Source organism: Chrysochloris asiatica, unplaced genomic scaffold (genome assembly GCF_000296735.1).
Source record: "Chrysochloris asiatica unplaced genomic scaffold, ChrAsi1.0 scaffold00031, whole genome shotgun sequence".
In the NCBI taxonomy this organism is placed as follows: domain Eukaryota; kingdom Metazoa; phylum Chordata; class Mammalia; order Afrosoricida; family Chrysochloridae; genus Chrysochloris; species Chrysochloris asiatica.
The window spans coordinates 8,101,777-8,117,099 of NW_006408549.1; the positions used below are offsets into that span (position 1 = coordinate 8,101,777).

The following is a 15,323-nucleotide window of genomic DNA, read 5'->3' on the forward strand; positions in this document are numbered from 1 at the left end:
GAAGTAACTGGCTTACAAGCTTTCAAGAGAGAACCTAGACCTAGGGGGCATGGAGGAAGGCAGAATTACCAGTGAGTACTAGCCCAACAAAGGGGCTAAGTTTCCAGAGTCCCGAAGCCAAAGGTAAAAACCCCAAATATGGAGTTATTTTCCACTCCACTGTCATTGGCCAAGCAGCAGCCAAGAAAAAAGGGTCCCATCTCCCAAAACCTGGCAAATACATGCAGCATTGCCTCACACATTGTTTCTCCAAGGTGCCCACAAGTGTATTTGGGGGAATTTCTCCAAGGTGCCCACAAGTGTATTTGGGGGAAAAGCTTTGAAAGCAAGCCGAGTAGCAGCTGTCCTATGAAATGGGAGAGATCCCATAAAGAATCTGCATGTCATGAAGGAGGCAAAGGTTCAGGCAGAGGAAGTGGTAGTGGAGATTACTAGGAAGCTGGAGAAACAGAAGAAGAAACGCTTGAGAAAAGAAAAGAAGTGCCTGGCTGCGAAGGTGCTCATTCATGTCTTTGGAAAACAGCGGCAGTACTCATCAAGAATCTAAAGAGAGAGGTAACATCAACCCACTCACCCCCCACAAAAAGCAAAGACCCCAGGAGTTTCCACAAGAGAATGGAAAGAAGACTCACCTACTACTCTCCTCAAACCAAGGGGAAAATCTTTTTCCAAGGAGGAGTTGGTTAGTAGTGACCTCGAAGAGACAGGTGCCAGCAAAGTTTCCCCAAGAGGAAGAAATCACTCCCCAAAGAGGAACCAGCCAGTGATCCTGAAGAGGCAGCTAACAGGCAGGGGTGTTCCAACAAAAAGCAAGCAGCTCTCTCCCAAGGAGGAGCCAGTCAGCAGCAGGAGCAGTAACACCAAGAAAAAAAAAAACAAAAAAAAAAACCAACAACAAAAAAAACCCATTTGAAGGGATAAAGAAAACAAATCCAAAATTTTAAATGTAAAATATTTGTTTGCACAGAAACAGATTTTTAGCTCAAGTATTAGTCAACTTTTAAATTGAGAATATGCTCTTGACATTTGGTAAACTTGGTTCCATATAACTCGTACTAACATGTTGTTCCCTTCAAGCCATCACACACTAAGAAAATCAGCAACTCTAATCTGTTAACAACTTTGAAAAGTCACCCAACCTCCTGCATGCCCAAACCATTCCACTATACAGACTTTCACCTTTTATGAAAGTTTGTTCAATCCATAATCCTTAATGGAAGTTAACATGAATAACAAAATAAAGGGGAGAGGGGGGTTGAGAGTGAGAAAAAAGTTTTAGTACCAATTCTTTCCCCTATCAATTTATAATTATATATTGAATTACTTGATGCACGTCTGATCTTGAGAAAAGGAAAGATGAGTCTATGCTTCCTGATTAATGGCTAGTCATGCAATTTACTCATTTTGCCCTAGGGGCAGCCACAACAGAACAAACAGGCTTAGCAAGCTTTACAAATGAGAAATGCCATGAGGAAGGGTAAAGCCAGCCCCAGTGGGAACAAACTATCATTACTAGCCACCATCAAGTAAAGTGCTACATTTACAGAGAGCTTACTGAAGTCCAGAGTCTCAGTCTGTAATTGAACAAGAGGAACACTTTTCTTACTGCCGCATTTTTGTGAAACAGACTTGAAGATTTAACCCATACTTCCATTAGCAGAAGGCGGCTTTTAAAAAGAGGCAGAGAGACTTTACAAACTTCTTTAATGCTGCCAGAGAATGCAATACATTAGGTTTCAGAACACCCAATTACAATTGCAAATAACACTTTTAAACTGAGGTTTCAGTTTCTATGTGAGTGAACCAATCACACATATAACATAAAAATGTACTAACTGTGGAACAACTTTACACTCTGCAATATCTGCTTCCCAATGCAAAACTGCACACAAACTGCTCAGAAAACAAGCTTTTACTTCCTTTCATTTAGGGTTTTATTCACTTATATTACCTATATTAAAGTGAACAAAAGATTAGCAAAAGATGTAAAATAAGGCGAGAAATTAGGAATTAGGGCTTTAATTAAGAATTAAGGTGTCTATAATTATGTGAAGAAAAGGGGTAGAAATAAATGAACTGGATGATTATAAAATTATTCTATACAGGATGTTTTGTTAAGCTGTAAAGCTTTGAAAGAAGTACATCAATAATACCACTTTAAAAATGACTAACTAGGAGCCAAGGCACCAAAAATTTATTTATATCAGTAATAAAATGCTAGGAAAAACCTCTAAAGCCATAGTTTTAACACTACTTCTCAATAATTTACTCTTTCAAAGAGGAAAAAGTAAAGTCCTATCTCACACATATAATATTAGGAAGTATTACTATAATGAAGGAGTCCTGGTGTGGCGCTGTTGGTTTAAACTGAGAAGTTGGCAGTTCAAACTCACCAGCCGCTCCTTGAAAACCCTATGTAGCATCACTATGGGTCGGAACTGATTCAGCAGCACTTAACAATTGTAATAAAATGCCCTGTTAAAAATATTTTTTAACACAACTATGAAACTATACCTTAGAAGAACTAAATGTAGGTAAAAGTAATGCAACAAAAGAAATGAAAATTTTTACTTCAGAGAAAAACTCATTTAAATTGGATTAACAAATGAGGGGGAGACCTCTTGAAAACAAGTCTTCTGGAACTGTCTCTCCTGGAATTCCCAAATCCACATTTTAAAAGAAAATTATTTTATCATTAAAATGAACCACACATAATTAACACAACTTATTTACACTGAATGCTGGCTAAGCATATACGCCATGTCTAGCCATTTAACTTATTACAGAACACAAACAAGAGCATTTGCTGATTGGATCACATCATGTTGATGAGATGCCAAAGAGAATCCCTCCGCCCTTCAGCCAACATCAACTACTCACACTTGGTGATAGCTAAAATCCCTTTTCAGAAAGGTACCAAAGGGGGCTCAGCACTTCCCTCTACTTTTTAAGTGGGACATTGAAAGTTTGTATGATTACAAAGGCCCAGTGCAATTAATCAGAACGAATAACCACTGAAGTACAGAACAAGCCACGCAGTATAAATGGAGAAGCCAAATCAACCTCAAAGTTTACCCATAGGAACCTAGAGCTTACACTTTGAGAGGTCTGTATCTAGTCTCAAGAGACTGAAATTATTTTCAGTGTAAAACAATTTAAACAAGATCTTAAATCAATAAGGAAGTCCTTTCCAAAATCCTTTGGCAGCTGGTTTTCCTCGTTTGAGACAGCCAACAGCCTGGTGAGTTAAGGAGGATTACAGTCACGTTGGAGGATGTGTGGCAGGCTAGGTACTAGCTAAGTAGTTGCACACTCTATTGCATTTCCCTTTCAATTGTAATATACATTGCAAGATGGGGAAACTGAGGCTGAAAGGTTCAAAACAAGTGGCTCAGACCCTAGAAAATCCCCTACCTTATTAAACTACAGTATCACCAATTTAAAAAAAAACTCTGCTACTCACACACACACACTAACACACACACACACATCTGTTAACCCTTGGATGGGGAAGCAAGAATAATTTAGTATCTTTTTTTACCCTGATAATGAAAGGCTGCATTAACAAACCACAACCTGCTAATCATGTAAAATAGTACACACCCTACTGTACAGGAGAGGAATCTGACAACCTAAAAATGACCTTTATATAGGGCTGAAGGTTTTAGTCAGTGTCTACTCAGGAAACAAGAGGATAAAAGAAGTTTAAATAGGAGTATTTAAAAAGATAACCTCACTCCTTAAATGATGCTTACACATTCAAGAACATAACCCCTCCTAGATAATAAGCAAGATGTTTCCATGAAATGGGTTTGGGCTCAAATCTGGAGTATTCAACTAAAGACAAGGCAGAATACCTAATCCTCATCTGTTTCCCCAGTTATAAAATGGGAATGAAATCTCCCTTACTGTGCCATGTTTTCAGAACTCAATTAATAGTCTCTGTGAGTTCCTTCCTCCCCCACCGCACACCTTCCTTCAAGGGATCGTTTTACAATCCTTGGCAAAGTGAAATAAACACAACGTGAGAGGTATACATTAACGAGAATAAATCAGTTCATGAATAACAAAGCTTAAAAAAATACATGTAAAGAAACCAAACGCAAAGGGAACAATTCTTTTCAATAGTTTAGAGGCAAATCAGGGTTGGTATTTAATTATGCCTTTTAAAAAGAATGGATTTTTAAAAACCATTAATATAAATTGTCCCACAATCAAAATGTCCTTCTAGCCAGAGACAGTGAATATTCATTTCCCAAAATGGATCAAAGTTGATTTCTTCAAAATAAGTAAATTTAAAAATCACCAAAGTCATCAATGCCTATCATCATCACCTCACCTGATTAAGTAGAAATTATGCTTAAATGATGCTTACAAAATGTCACCCACAGTTTACCTGCTCAGTGTGTGAATGAGGTATTCTCTGTGGTTGTTGACATCGTCCAACTGATCGCAACCCTATATAGGGTTTCTGAAAAGCGGTTGGTGGATTTGAACTGCTGACCTTGTGGTTAGCAGACCACTGCTTACCCTACAGAGTCACAAGAGGCCTCTAGTTAGGCCTTCAGAACTGAAAAGCAGGCAACAAAACTACAACTGAATAATTCAGAAGCCAATCACCAGAGTGTATTTTAGAAACAATATAAAAACTGAAAAGAGGAAAGTGAAGTGCTAAAATGAGAACTAAATCTGCATTCAAGAAATTCCTAAAACCTCTCTTTTATTAAAGTGGTCATACTTTTCATGTACATAGTACCTGATGGTTTACAAAGCTTTCATTTGGGAATTCCTAAGATAAAAGTGAGGCTTGAAGAAGCCAAGAAACTCCAAGGAGAGAAAAGCTGGCAAGGCCCACTCAGGTCCAGGTTGTGAGAGCCGACAGACAACTTTCTCCTTTTCATTGATATTTCATAAACACTTGGAAATGCTGCATTCCGTTCCATGTATTAATCTTAAAGGCCTTATTGCCTTCCTTTATAACAAAAGATCTATGATAAACACAAAATTCAGAAAGATACAGAAATTACTTAGATGTACAGTTAATAAACCACCTTCCTAATATTCTTAGGATACTGCAAAAATAACCGAGCTTCCTACCAAACCGATAATTCCAAATGCCCACAATAACTAAATTTTAAAAAAGAAAATCAAAAGTGATACCGGTATTTTATAACACTGCATATTCTTTCACTGGAACTTTACAATGGTTGGCAGGAGCTTCCTTCTCTCCTCTGCTGGTTTATCTGGTGGAGCAGGTAATCCTCAGGAGCATTAAAACACTCCATCTACTTGGTTAAACCTCTAAGGATGTTTAATGACAATTATTTATGTTTTCAAATTCCAGTGTCATTTCAATATTAAAAAGGAAACATTTAGTGGCCTGAAAAAAACAGAACTCTTCAGTTTAGGTAAAGGCAGAAATCATTTGCATACATAAGGACAAGTTGATAATCCATGACCAAAGGAATTGGTCTAGAAGCCTAATCTGAATGGTGCTGTTGCTAAATGCTGAAGAGCTTGCATTCAAGCTGACCTTGAGGTGCGTGCTTTATCTTACAGCAACATACCAGGACTCCAATCTGAATGCTGTTTTTGTTAAGTGCCCTTCAGTCTATTCAGACCCATATGTACACTGTACAGGGTTTCCAAGGAGCAGCTAGTGAGCTTGAACCACTAACTTTGCAATTCAAATGACTCTGCAGCCAGAAGCATTAGCCCACAGTGCCACACCACAACTCCCATCCAATATGAATAAGAGTCATAAAATAATTGACCAAAGTATCAATGTAAATAAAAAAACCACTGCTAGGAAAGCTTTAAAGACCTCTTTAAAGTGTTCAACAGCAAACTTATCAGTTAAAGGAATAAGGTGCAGTTGACCCAAGCCACGGTATTTTCAATAGGCTTATATGTATGTTAAAGCTGGACAATGAATAAGCAAGACCATAGAAGAATTAATGCATTTGAATTATGTATGGTGTTGGAGAATACTGAAAGTACCACAAAACTGCCAGAAGAACAGACCTATCTGTGTTGCAAGAATGTTTCTTACAAGCCAGGATGGTCATACTTGGTTTCTCATACTATGGACATATCAGGAGGGCCCAGTCCCTGGAGAAGGGCATCATGCGTGATAAAGTGGAGGGTCCGTTAAAAAAAAAAAAAAAGCAAACTCCCCAACAAGACAGATATGTACAGTGGCAGCAGCAATGGGTTCAAGCAAAACAAAGATTGTAAAGCTAGTGCAGGACCGGGCAGTGTTTCATTCTTTTGTGTAAAAGGTAGCTTGCTATGAGTCGGAACTGACTTAACAGCATATTACAACAGGAAAGCTTATTACATCTTACTTGTCAAATGGGCAAGAAACATGCAATAATATTAGTCAAAACATTACAGATTAGACTACAATTTGTTGTTGTTAAGTGCCTCAAACTGATTCTGATTCATAGCAACCGTGTACAGGGTTTCTAAGTAGTTTTGAACCTCTGACCTTGGGGTTAGCAATCCAGTGCTTATCCTGCAGCGTCACACCAGTGCTATAATTTTTGGGGTTGTTAAGTGCCGTCGAGTTGGCTCTAAGTCATAGTGACCTGTATAGCGTTTCGGAGAAGTGAGTGATGAACCTGAACCATAGACCTTGTGGTTCAAACAGAATTTGCAGGCCAGCGCATTAACCCACAGCACCACACTAGGACCATAATGAACTATTCTTTAATAGATGTAAACTCCTTTAGTCCATGAACGCATTACTAAATCGTCATAAGATCTTAATTTCAGGCACATCCTTTAAACCTTCAAAAATAGAGCCCAACTCTGTTTTAACGGCAATGTATCTGTTTATTATAGTTTTCACCTCCAGGACACATGGCACTGTACGATAAGCACTGGAACAAAAGGTCAATTTGAGCGACTCAAACCCACTAGTTCACTGAGTCGGAACTGACTCAAAGACACACACTTAATAATACATGTTATGGAACAACAATGACAAATAAATAGTATTATACCCAGTCACCTAAAGGTCACAATGCAATTTACTATTTTAAAAAGGACTATATAGTGTGGTGCTGTAAGATTAGCACTGGACAGAAAAGTTGGTTTGAAGTGCAAAGTTGGAGGTTCAAAGTCATCAAGCCATTCTCAGAAACTCACTAGAATTGAAACCAACTCAATGGCACAACACTATAATAAATGGTGCTGTAGGATTAGCACTGGACTGCTAACCACAAGGTTGGTGGTTCAAATCTACCAGCTGCTCCTTGGAAACCCTACACAGAGCTGCTATGAGCCAGAATTGACTCAAGGGCACTTAACAACAAACACTATGAGGGAGCTTCAAAGAGCTCATGAAAAAATTCCATTTTCCATGAATTTCTGAAACCCTTTGTACATTAAAATCAAGAAGCTCAGGTAACCAAACTGAAATGCTTATTAATAATCCCAAATTTTACATATATCAACTCTTAGAAGCATTAATTTTTTCAACTTAGTTTTCCCTAAAATGACAACATATTGACATAATCAAAATTAAATATAAGAAGTTCTTGTTTGTTGAGTTATGAAAATTTTTATTAATATCTTAAGCTACTATCATTAGTAAAGATTTTCTTCAATGAAAGTGGAAAAGTGAATCATCAGGGACAAACAATTTTCATATGCTGACTTTCCTAATTCAAGTGTCTTTTTCTAACTTAAGTATATATTTTCCCCCCTAGATTTTGTTCACTCAAACCAACAAAACAATAAGAATTTTTCTATTGTCTCAATCTTTTAATGAAATTCTTGTAAGAATGCCCTCAAAACTAGTTTACCCACTCTCTTCCAAGCATCACTTTGCCATAAAACAATAATTCTGTTTAACTGCTTCAAGGAATAAGACAAAAGTGGGTTTGAACTGCTTATAATCAGTGAGGAAAAATATTTAAACAAGCATTTTCAGTCATCAAAACAAGATTTTCAAAGTAAGACAGAAATCAGACTTTAGTTTCTGAAAAAGAATTGGAAAGCTTAAGAACATCTCTAAGTTTCTGAAAGTGTCTTCAATTCTACTATGATGGTTCTGACCGTTTAGAGGACTGCCTAGCCCTTGCATTAGTCACCTGATATGTTAGCACATGACTGCTTATTAGTTCGCACTTTAAGGATTTTCTGGATGACAATGATCATACGTGAGAACACGGATTTCTGATAAAAAAATTTTTCTTTTACCATGAATACCACACCAAATATACTATATCAGTAATTTGAGGGTAATCAAGATTATATCATCTCCAAAGATGACTAAGTATATTCATCATGGTCTCATATGTGTTGAAAAATACAGGAGGAGGTTAACAAGAATGCTAATGAGCAAAAGTTTATACACCCACTATTTAAGATAAAATCCCTATCCATTCCAAAGGAGTTAGAATCCTAAAACCAAAGTAAAGTAATCAAGATCAAGTGGCCTTGGATATACATTAAAAAACAAAACGTGGAAGTCTTGAATTATTCTCCAACTCGTTGCCATAAAAACACTTAATTCTAAAATGAAATTCTATTGCAGATGTGCCCACCTCACAAACATCCACTTTCAAATTCAGTCAACTAACAATCATTGTTATCTTATAAAAAAAAATAACTACTTTGAATTGTTGTTGTTAAGTGCCATCAAGTTGATTCTGACCCATAGCGACCCTAGGGAGTTTCTGAGGAGCAAATGGTGAGCTTGAACTGCCGACTTTGCAGTTCAACCGGCTTTGCAGTCTGGCGCATTAACCCACAGCACCACACCAGCCTATGAATTAGCCCATAGTTAATACTGGAGTCCTGGTGTGGAGCTGTGGGATAATGAATCAGACTGCAAAGTCCTTTGAACTGCAAGGTCAGTGATTCAAGCTCACCAGCTGCTCTTTGGAAACCCTCTACAGGGTCTCTATGGGTCGGAATCGACTCCAAGGCACTTAACAACAACATAGTTAATACTATTAATTCCTCCCAGCATGGTTGTTTTTTGTTAAGTGCCATAGTAGAATAATTTTGGACAGACTGATAAAATAATAAAATGATTTCAAGTTTCTTGAATTACCCTTGTTTTCCGGGAGATAACCTTTCAAATGATTCTTAAGTAACCATTAAAAGGATACACTCTGTCATCGCTGCAACATCCATTTTTTCAATATCAGGTGAACCAGGGCAACACTTCTTGAATTCTTTTCGAAGATCAAAAAAAGAATAGAAGCATTCAGGCAGTAATACATTCTGAGGAAAAACAAGAGCGATACTATTAAAGCTTTCTGTTCCATTATGCATACCATTCAAAATATTCTGAAGCTATAATACTTCAGTATGTTATGCTTTATGGGTTCTAGAGATTATAAATACAAAAAGCTTTTTCTAAGAGGGGGGGAAAAATAGATTGAGCTGATACAATCTGATGAACTTGACCTATACCTACAAATGCAGTGACTCAAAAGAGGCAACAAATCCTTACAGCAAGAAACATTCCCACCCCCTCCACACACAGAGTAGACAGAGAGGGGCAACTTGGACATTGGATACCCAAATGGGGAGGGGAGGACTACAAAGGCAAGAAGTGACTGGCTTACAAGCTTTCAAGAGGGAACCTAGAGCTAGGGGGCACGGAGGAAGGCAGAATCATGAGTGAGTACCATCCAATCTGTCTAGGCGGAGCTGATGAAATGAAATACAGATGGGTAACTCGTGATACTATAGTGAATAATGGTTATCAAGACTGATTGTGAGAGTTGGAAATGCAAAGGTAGACGTTTTGTAGCAAGGAAGGGAGTGATTATTTCTCCAGTCTAGGAGAGGAGGTCTCTGGGACCATCAACGGAGAAGAGGCGAGAGCTGGACCCTACCCAGGGAAGCAGGGATGCCTGAGATGGAGACAGAGATGATGACATGGAGTGATGAAGCGGCTGGGGACTTTGGATCCAGAGAGGGAGAGGGACTGTGGGCCGAAGACCTGGGGGGGTGAGGGTGGGGCAGGTGGTAGAGGACAGGTTTCTAGGATATACCCTTTGGTCGGAAGATGATGCATGGAGGGGATTGGAACCATGGCAATGAAATGAGATACAATGGAATGAATGTAAACTACCATATAATTCACAATAAAACATTAAAAAAAAAGTTCAGGAACAGGTCCAGCAGGATGATGAAAAGAATCAAGACACAGAGTCTGCCCAACTGTCACAACAGCAGAGAGAAGCACCTGGTGCCCAGAAAGCCAGTAAAAAGGGCACTAGTAATGGAGGACTTGATTCCACAGACTTTTGGAGGAGCTGTCTGCACTTTCCATCTCTATCCCAAGTGACAAGTACAGGAACTCCATAAAAATCCATAGAGCATGAATTTAGATATTATATTCCAGAAAAACTATACAATATCATCTTCCTCAATATCCAAATCCAAACCAAATCCTGGCTTTTTCTTTAAATTGAAAAAAAAAAAGGAAAATTCTTGTTGAATTTAGAGAGAGAAAAACATAAATTTTATTTACTTTGCTATAAAAATATCTAAAAAATGTGCAACTTTTTGGAATTCATATCATAATGAAAATGAGCAACATCTCTTTCATTAGACATTCATTTGCTAACTTGATTTGCATCATCTCTTAAGAAAATTACATCCAAATTTTTGACACTAGTTCTTATTATAGTGACATTGTGAAAATTAAAGAATGCAGGGAAAGTGTCTGGTATCAGGTCTATGGCAAAATAAACCTTCTAGAAGTAGTAACACTATTTATGTTGAACACAAGGAATAAATTTTCAAGAACTTAAATGAAATAGTATTATACTAACTTACAAACTTACTCAAAGCAATAAAGTAGGTATCACTGGCAAAGAAACTGATTGGACTGCCAAATTGTGTTTATGAGTGTTACATTGCATTCTCCTACAAAATGTCACAGTGGTTAAGGCTCCAGACGAACCCTTTTATGAACATTAACTTTTATGAACCTTTATGTCTAATCTTTTATAAAGCTTTATGTATAACTTTCAAAAAAAAAAAAAAAGCTTTTTCTAGACAGAATTATTTTAGATCAACTCTACTCTCATGCAGCAGTATCTATCAGCCCTCTTAAGTCTCTCATATTTAATAGTAAAATTTAGCTATTCCAACAGTCATTATTCATGACAATACTGTGGATAATTAATGAACAATTAGATTAGGATACCATCTTGATTATCTGAAAAGGATAATTTTTGTGCCAAAATATATTCCCATTTATCAGTTTTCCTAATCATTATCCTGACTGTACTCAAGATACTCAAATTAGACTTAAAAATGTATTATACATACCAAAGCAAAGTAGAGAAGTTACCAGTTGTTCCAAGCTACTAGCACCACACTGTGGCTATTAAAGAAACTCAACTGTCTTCACTAGTAATAAACATTATACAATTACTTTATTGTTTTTCTGATGGAAAAAACACACACCTCAATGAATAACTTTTAAAGGTAATTAAAAAAAAAAAAAACACGGAATTTTGATTTTTCTTAATACATCTGTGTTCACTAAGTGGAATTACTTTGTTCATTTGTACACATTAAAAAATTCAGGAAATAAAGATTTTTTAAATGGTTATGACCCATAATATTTAAGGTCGCTATGAGTCAGAACCAACTCCATGGCACTTAACAACATATCCTATATCTAAAGAGCTCTGGTAGTGTAGTGGTTATGAGTCAGGCTGCCAACCTCAAGTTTAGCAGTTTGAAACTACCAGCTGTTCCTTGGGAGAAAGATGAGACGTTCTGCTCCTGTAAAGATTTACAGCCTCAGAAACCCTGTGCAGGGTCACTATGAATCGGAACCGGCTCCATGGTACTTAACAATAACAACAATGTCCTTCAAACAGATGACTTGCTCATATTTTATTTTGAAATTAGTATCACTGCATCATGACCATCGTTTTCAAAACAGGATTCTTAAGGCTAACTATAAAAAATGCTCATTTATAGAACAATCAAAAGGGGAGCATTGCCTAGAAATAAAGTTCATAAGTCAAGAAGGGACTAGGAAAGGATGACAGATGTAAACAGTATATCCAGGGTCAGGTGGGAAGAGTGCTGGTAGTGGAGGCGTTGGTGTGCCGTGGAGTCGGTTCTGACTCATAGCAACTCTGGTATAGCGTTACAAGACTGTAAATCTTTGTGGGAGCAGCAAGCCTCATCTTTCTCTGGCAGAACAGCTGGTAGTTTTGAACTGCTAACATTGAGACTTGTAACAACTACGCTATCAGAGCTCCTTGCTATATGGTAGTTATTGCAATCAATGCCACAAAAAATGTTATTGAATGGAAACCCAATTAGTTCTGTAAACTTTCACCCAAGTCACAATAAAAAGTTAAAGAAATAAAACTGAAAAGCTTAATAAATGGGGAAGAATTTTCCATTTTTGCAATGATGCCTAACAATAGAGGATTGCTTGGACTTAGACTTAAGAATATATACTTAAGGACAACTTGTATTTGCCCTTCAAATGTTGCATAGAAATACCCTCACATTTTGAAAGTAGCAACTAATTTTTTGTCAAATCACTTTCAGTTGCTTTTAAATCACTGAACAATCTGACAACAAAGGCTAAAAAGGAACTATATGCACCTGTTTTGACTTACGTACAAATTTAACTTAAAGACACACTTAAGACTGATCTGGGGTGAGGGAGCAACACTAATAAGGTATGCTCATGATGAATGATGGGATGGTCAATCATTCAAAATCAAAACATTTACCTAGCGCCAAAGTTGAGAAGGGATAGGATGGTGAGGGGAATGGAAACAGGAACCACAGGCAGGAAGTGGGATAACTGTTACTACATGGAGAGGTTGAAATCACTGAGATAAAACAAAGTATACAATTTATTGAATATAAAACTGTTGATCTTATCTGTAAACCTTCACTCAATTTACAATAAAAAGTTAAAAAATAAAAAAAAAACTCTCATTTGTAACTTGTACTAAATGTTTACAAACTTTTTAATATTTAATACTTAGATGTTTTATATTAAAACAACTTTATGTAATATGAATCTTTTTTCTACAAATGTCTGGAAGAATATATCCAAATATGTTTAAGTTAAAATTTAAAAAATTAATTTTTTAGGATTTCAAAAAGTTCATTGAAAAACGGAATTTAAAGATAATGAAATTTTTCCATGAACCTTTTGAAGACCCCTTAGATATTGACATGGCAGGATCATTTTCTTTTATCAGTTCCTTATTTTAGTGAGTATACAAAATTACTTTCAGTATAATGCTAAATTAATTATTTTAATTTTTGGTGCTTAATCAAAAACCATCAATAGAAGTGGCTCAGGAAAATGCCAATTTTTCTTTGGAGATTTTCCCCTAATTCAAAGTAGTCCACCAGAAGTAACTACAACAACCATTTCCCTCCTGCCTAGAGAAAGAAGGATTACGACATGTCCCTCTCATCTGAGTTTGAGGGGAAAAATTTATATATTCTGCATAAATATGCCTTTTTAATGCATTTAATTTTTTTAAATCTTCATTTCCAAATAATTAAATCTGCTGTCAAAAGGAATGATTTTGTCAACTCTCAAAGGAACTTAAGTTCCCTCTTCAAGTTTTTCTGTCAGTCTGTATTAACCTAATCTCCCCGCTTCCCACAGACCACTCACCTGTGTGTGCCATCTACTGTTTGCCAGGTTAAGCCTCTCATTGCTAGACTTGCCTCACAGTTATATAAAAATAGTTTACTTCCATCTTTTCAATCTTAGTATCTGCCTCCCACAATAAAAAGTTGTAACTCAAATTAATTTAAATTAACAAGAGAAACTACATTAGGGGAAGATTGGCTACACTGGACTGGCTGTCTTTGTTCTCTATTTGTTCACTATTTCTCCACAAGTCTCAGTATTCTTGCCAGGGAGACTGAGAGATAAAAAAAAAACAACTCATTTTCTCATCTCTTAATCTTTCTATATCAGAAAAAATAGTAAAGGTAAAAGATGGAGTTAACCCAATTATTTTGACACAGATTCAATCAGTTCTGAACATTTATTTAAAGTCAAACAAATAGTAGTATGCTGTAATTAATGTTTCACTAGATACTTAAGTCGTACTTCAAGTTATACAAAGGTTTTAAATGAAATTACTAAAATTACAACTAAAAATATTTAACTGAATTTTTCCCTCCTTCCTTCCGGGATAAAGAATTTTCAACACAAATGGAAATATGATAATGTATTAAAAACACACTTCTCTCCACTTGTAGTGATTGTAAATATTCAAAAGTCAGCTCTCATATTATCTTTGGAAAGAGTGAATGTTAAGTATCTGAAAAGTTTGATTTAAGAGAAATAAACTCCATTTTATTCATCACTAAAGTATCTATGTGGTGCTATAGGTTAATGCGCTGGACTGCAAAGTTGGTTTGAATCACAAGGCAGAGGTTCAAGCTCACCAGTTGTTCCTTGGAAATCCTATACCGGTTCGGAACCAACTCAACGGCATTTAACAGTAAGAGTATCTATTAAAATCTTTGCAATTGTGAAAATCTCTATGAAAGTTAGTGCATCTTTTAAAAAGATGCCTGGATAAGCCATTAAACAAAACAAAACATCCAGTCACCCCAACCAACCTCTTTTGGAGAAGGCAATCTCTTACCTTTTTGGAAGCCTCGGGATGCAGGATTTGCCTAACATGAAGCTGTCCATCAGTGCAGAGACAGAAGGAAGTCCCTACCCCAATATTCAGTTCATTGCTCACTGATTGGTTAAACTGAAAAGAACAAAACACACAAGGATGAAACTGATGTGGGAATTTACAAACATTGCAAAGTGACCTCACTTGTAAAGTAACCATAAGATCTCCAACTGCCAGTATGCTTCCTTTTGATTAAGAAACTTTCTAATCAACCAGCAGTTTCTGTCCAGAAGCTAGTAAATGCACTCTCCCTTCTATTTAACCGACAAACCCATTTACTACTTTTAAATCAGAGGTCTCCTTTCATCAGCACGTTACCTTCAGATTACATCACCTGGTGTTGCTTTTTTAAGTATTGATATTGCGAGTCTTATGATAGATGCTAGTTTCTGATACATGTGGATAATAGGCAAACAGCGTTTCCTGAAAGGATAACTTTCTCCCACAATTCGGAATGTGTTCCAGGGCTGGGGCCAAGGGAACCAGGAGCACTCTCTCTTTACAGGTGTTTAGCGCCGGGCCCTAGGCTCCTGATCAGTCCCAAAGCACGTCTTGCCTTAGCAGCAGCCTTGCCTTAGCAGCCGGGTTTTAGGTCATTCAGTTACAAAAAGGGAATTCCCACCAGTCCCATGATGACCAGGGAAC

The 15,323-nt window shown here is 36.9% G+C and overlaps 1 protein-coding gene across 2 annotated transcripts in view; it reads right to left on the minus strand.

Moving 5' to 3' along the window:
* Nucleotides 1-15,323, minus strand: part of ESRP1 (epithelial splicing regulatory protein 1) — a 66,189-nt gene that overhangs the window by 49,333 nt on the left and 1,533 nt on the right. For both annotated transcript variants that reach the window (XM_006859213.1, XM_006859212.1), the window contains exons 3-4: nucleotides 14,640-14,753; nucleotides 9,126-9,240 (exon numbers count right to left, since the gene is read on the minus strand). In XM_006859213.1, the coding sequence (XP_006859275.1) occupies nucleotides 9,126-9,240; nucleotides 14,640-14,753 (229 nt within the window). The remainder of the gene's footprint in view (nucleotides 1-9,125; nucleotides 9,241-14,639; nucleotides 14,754-15,323) is intronic.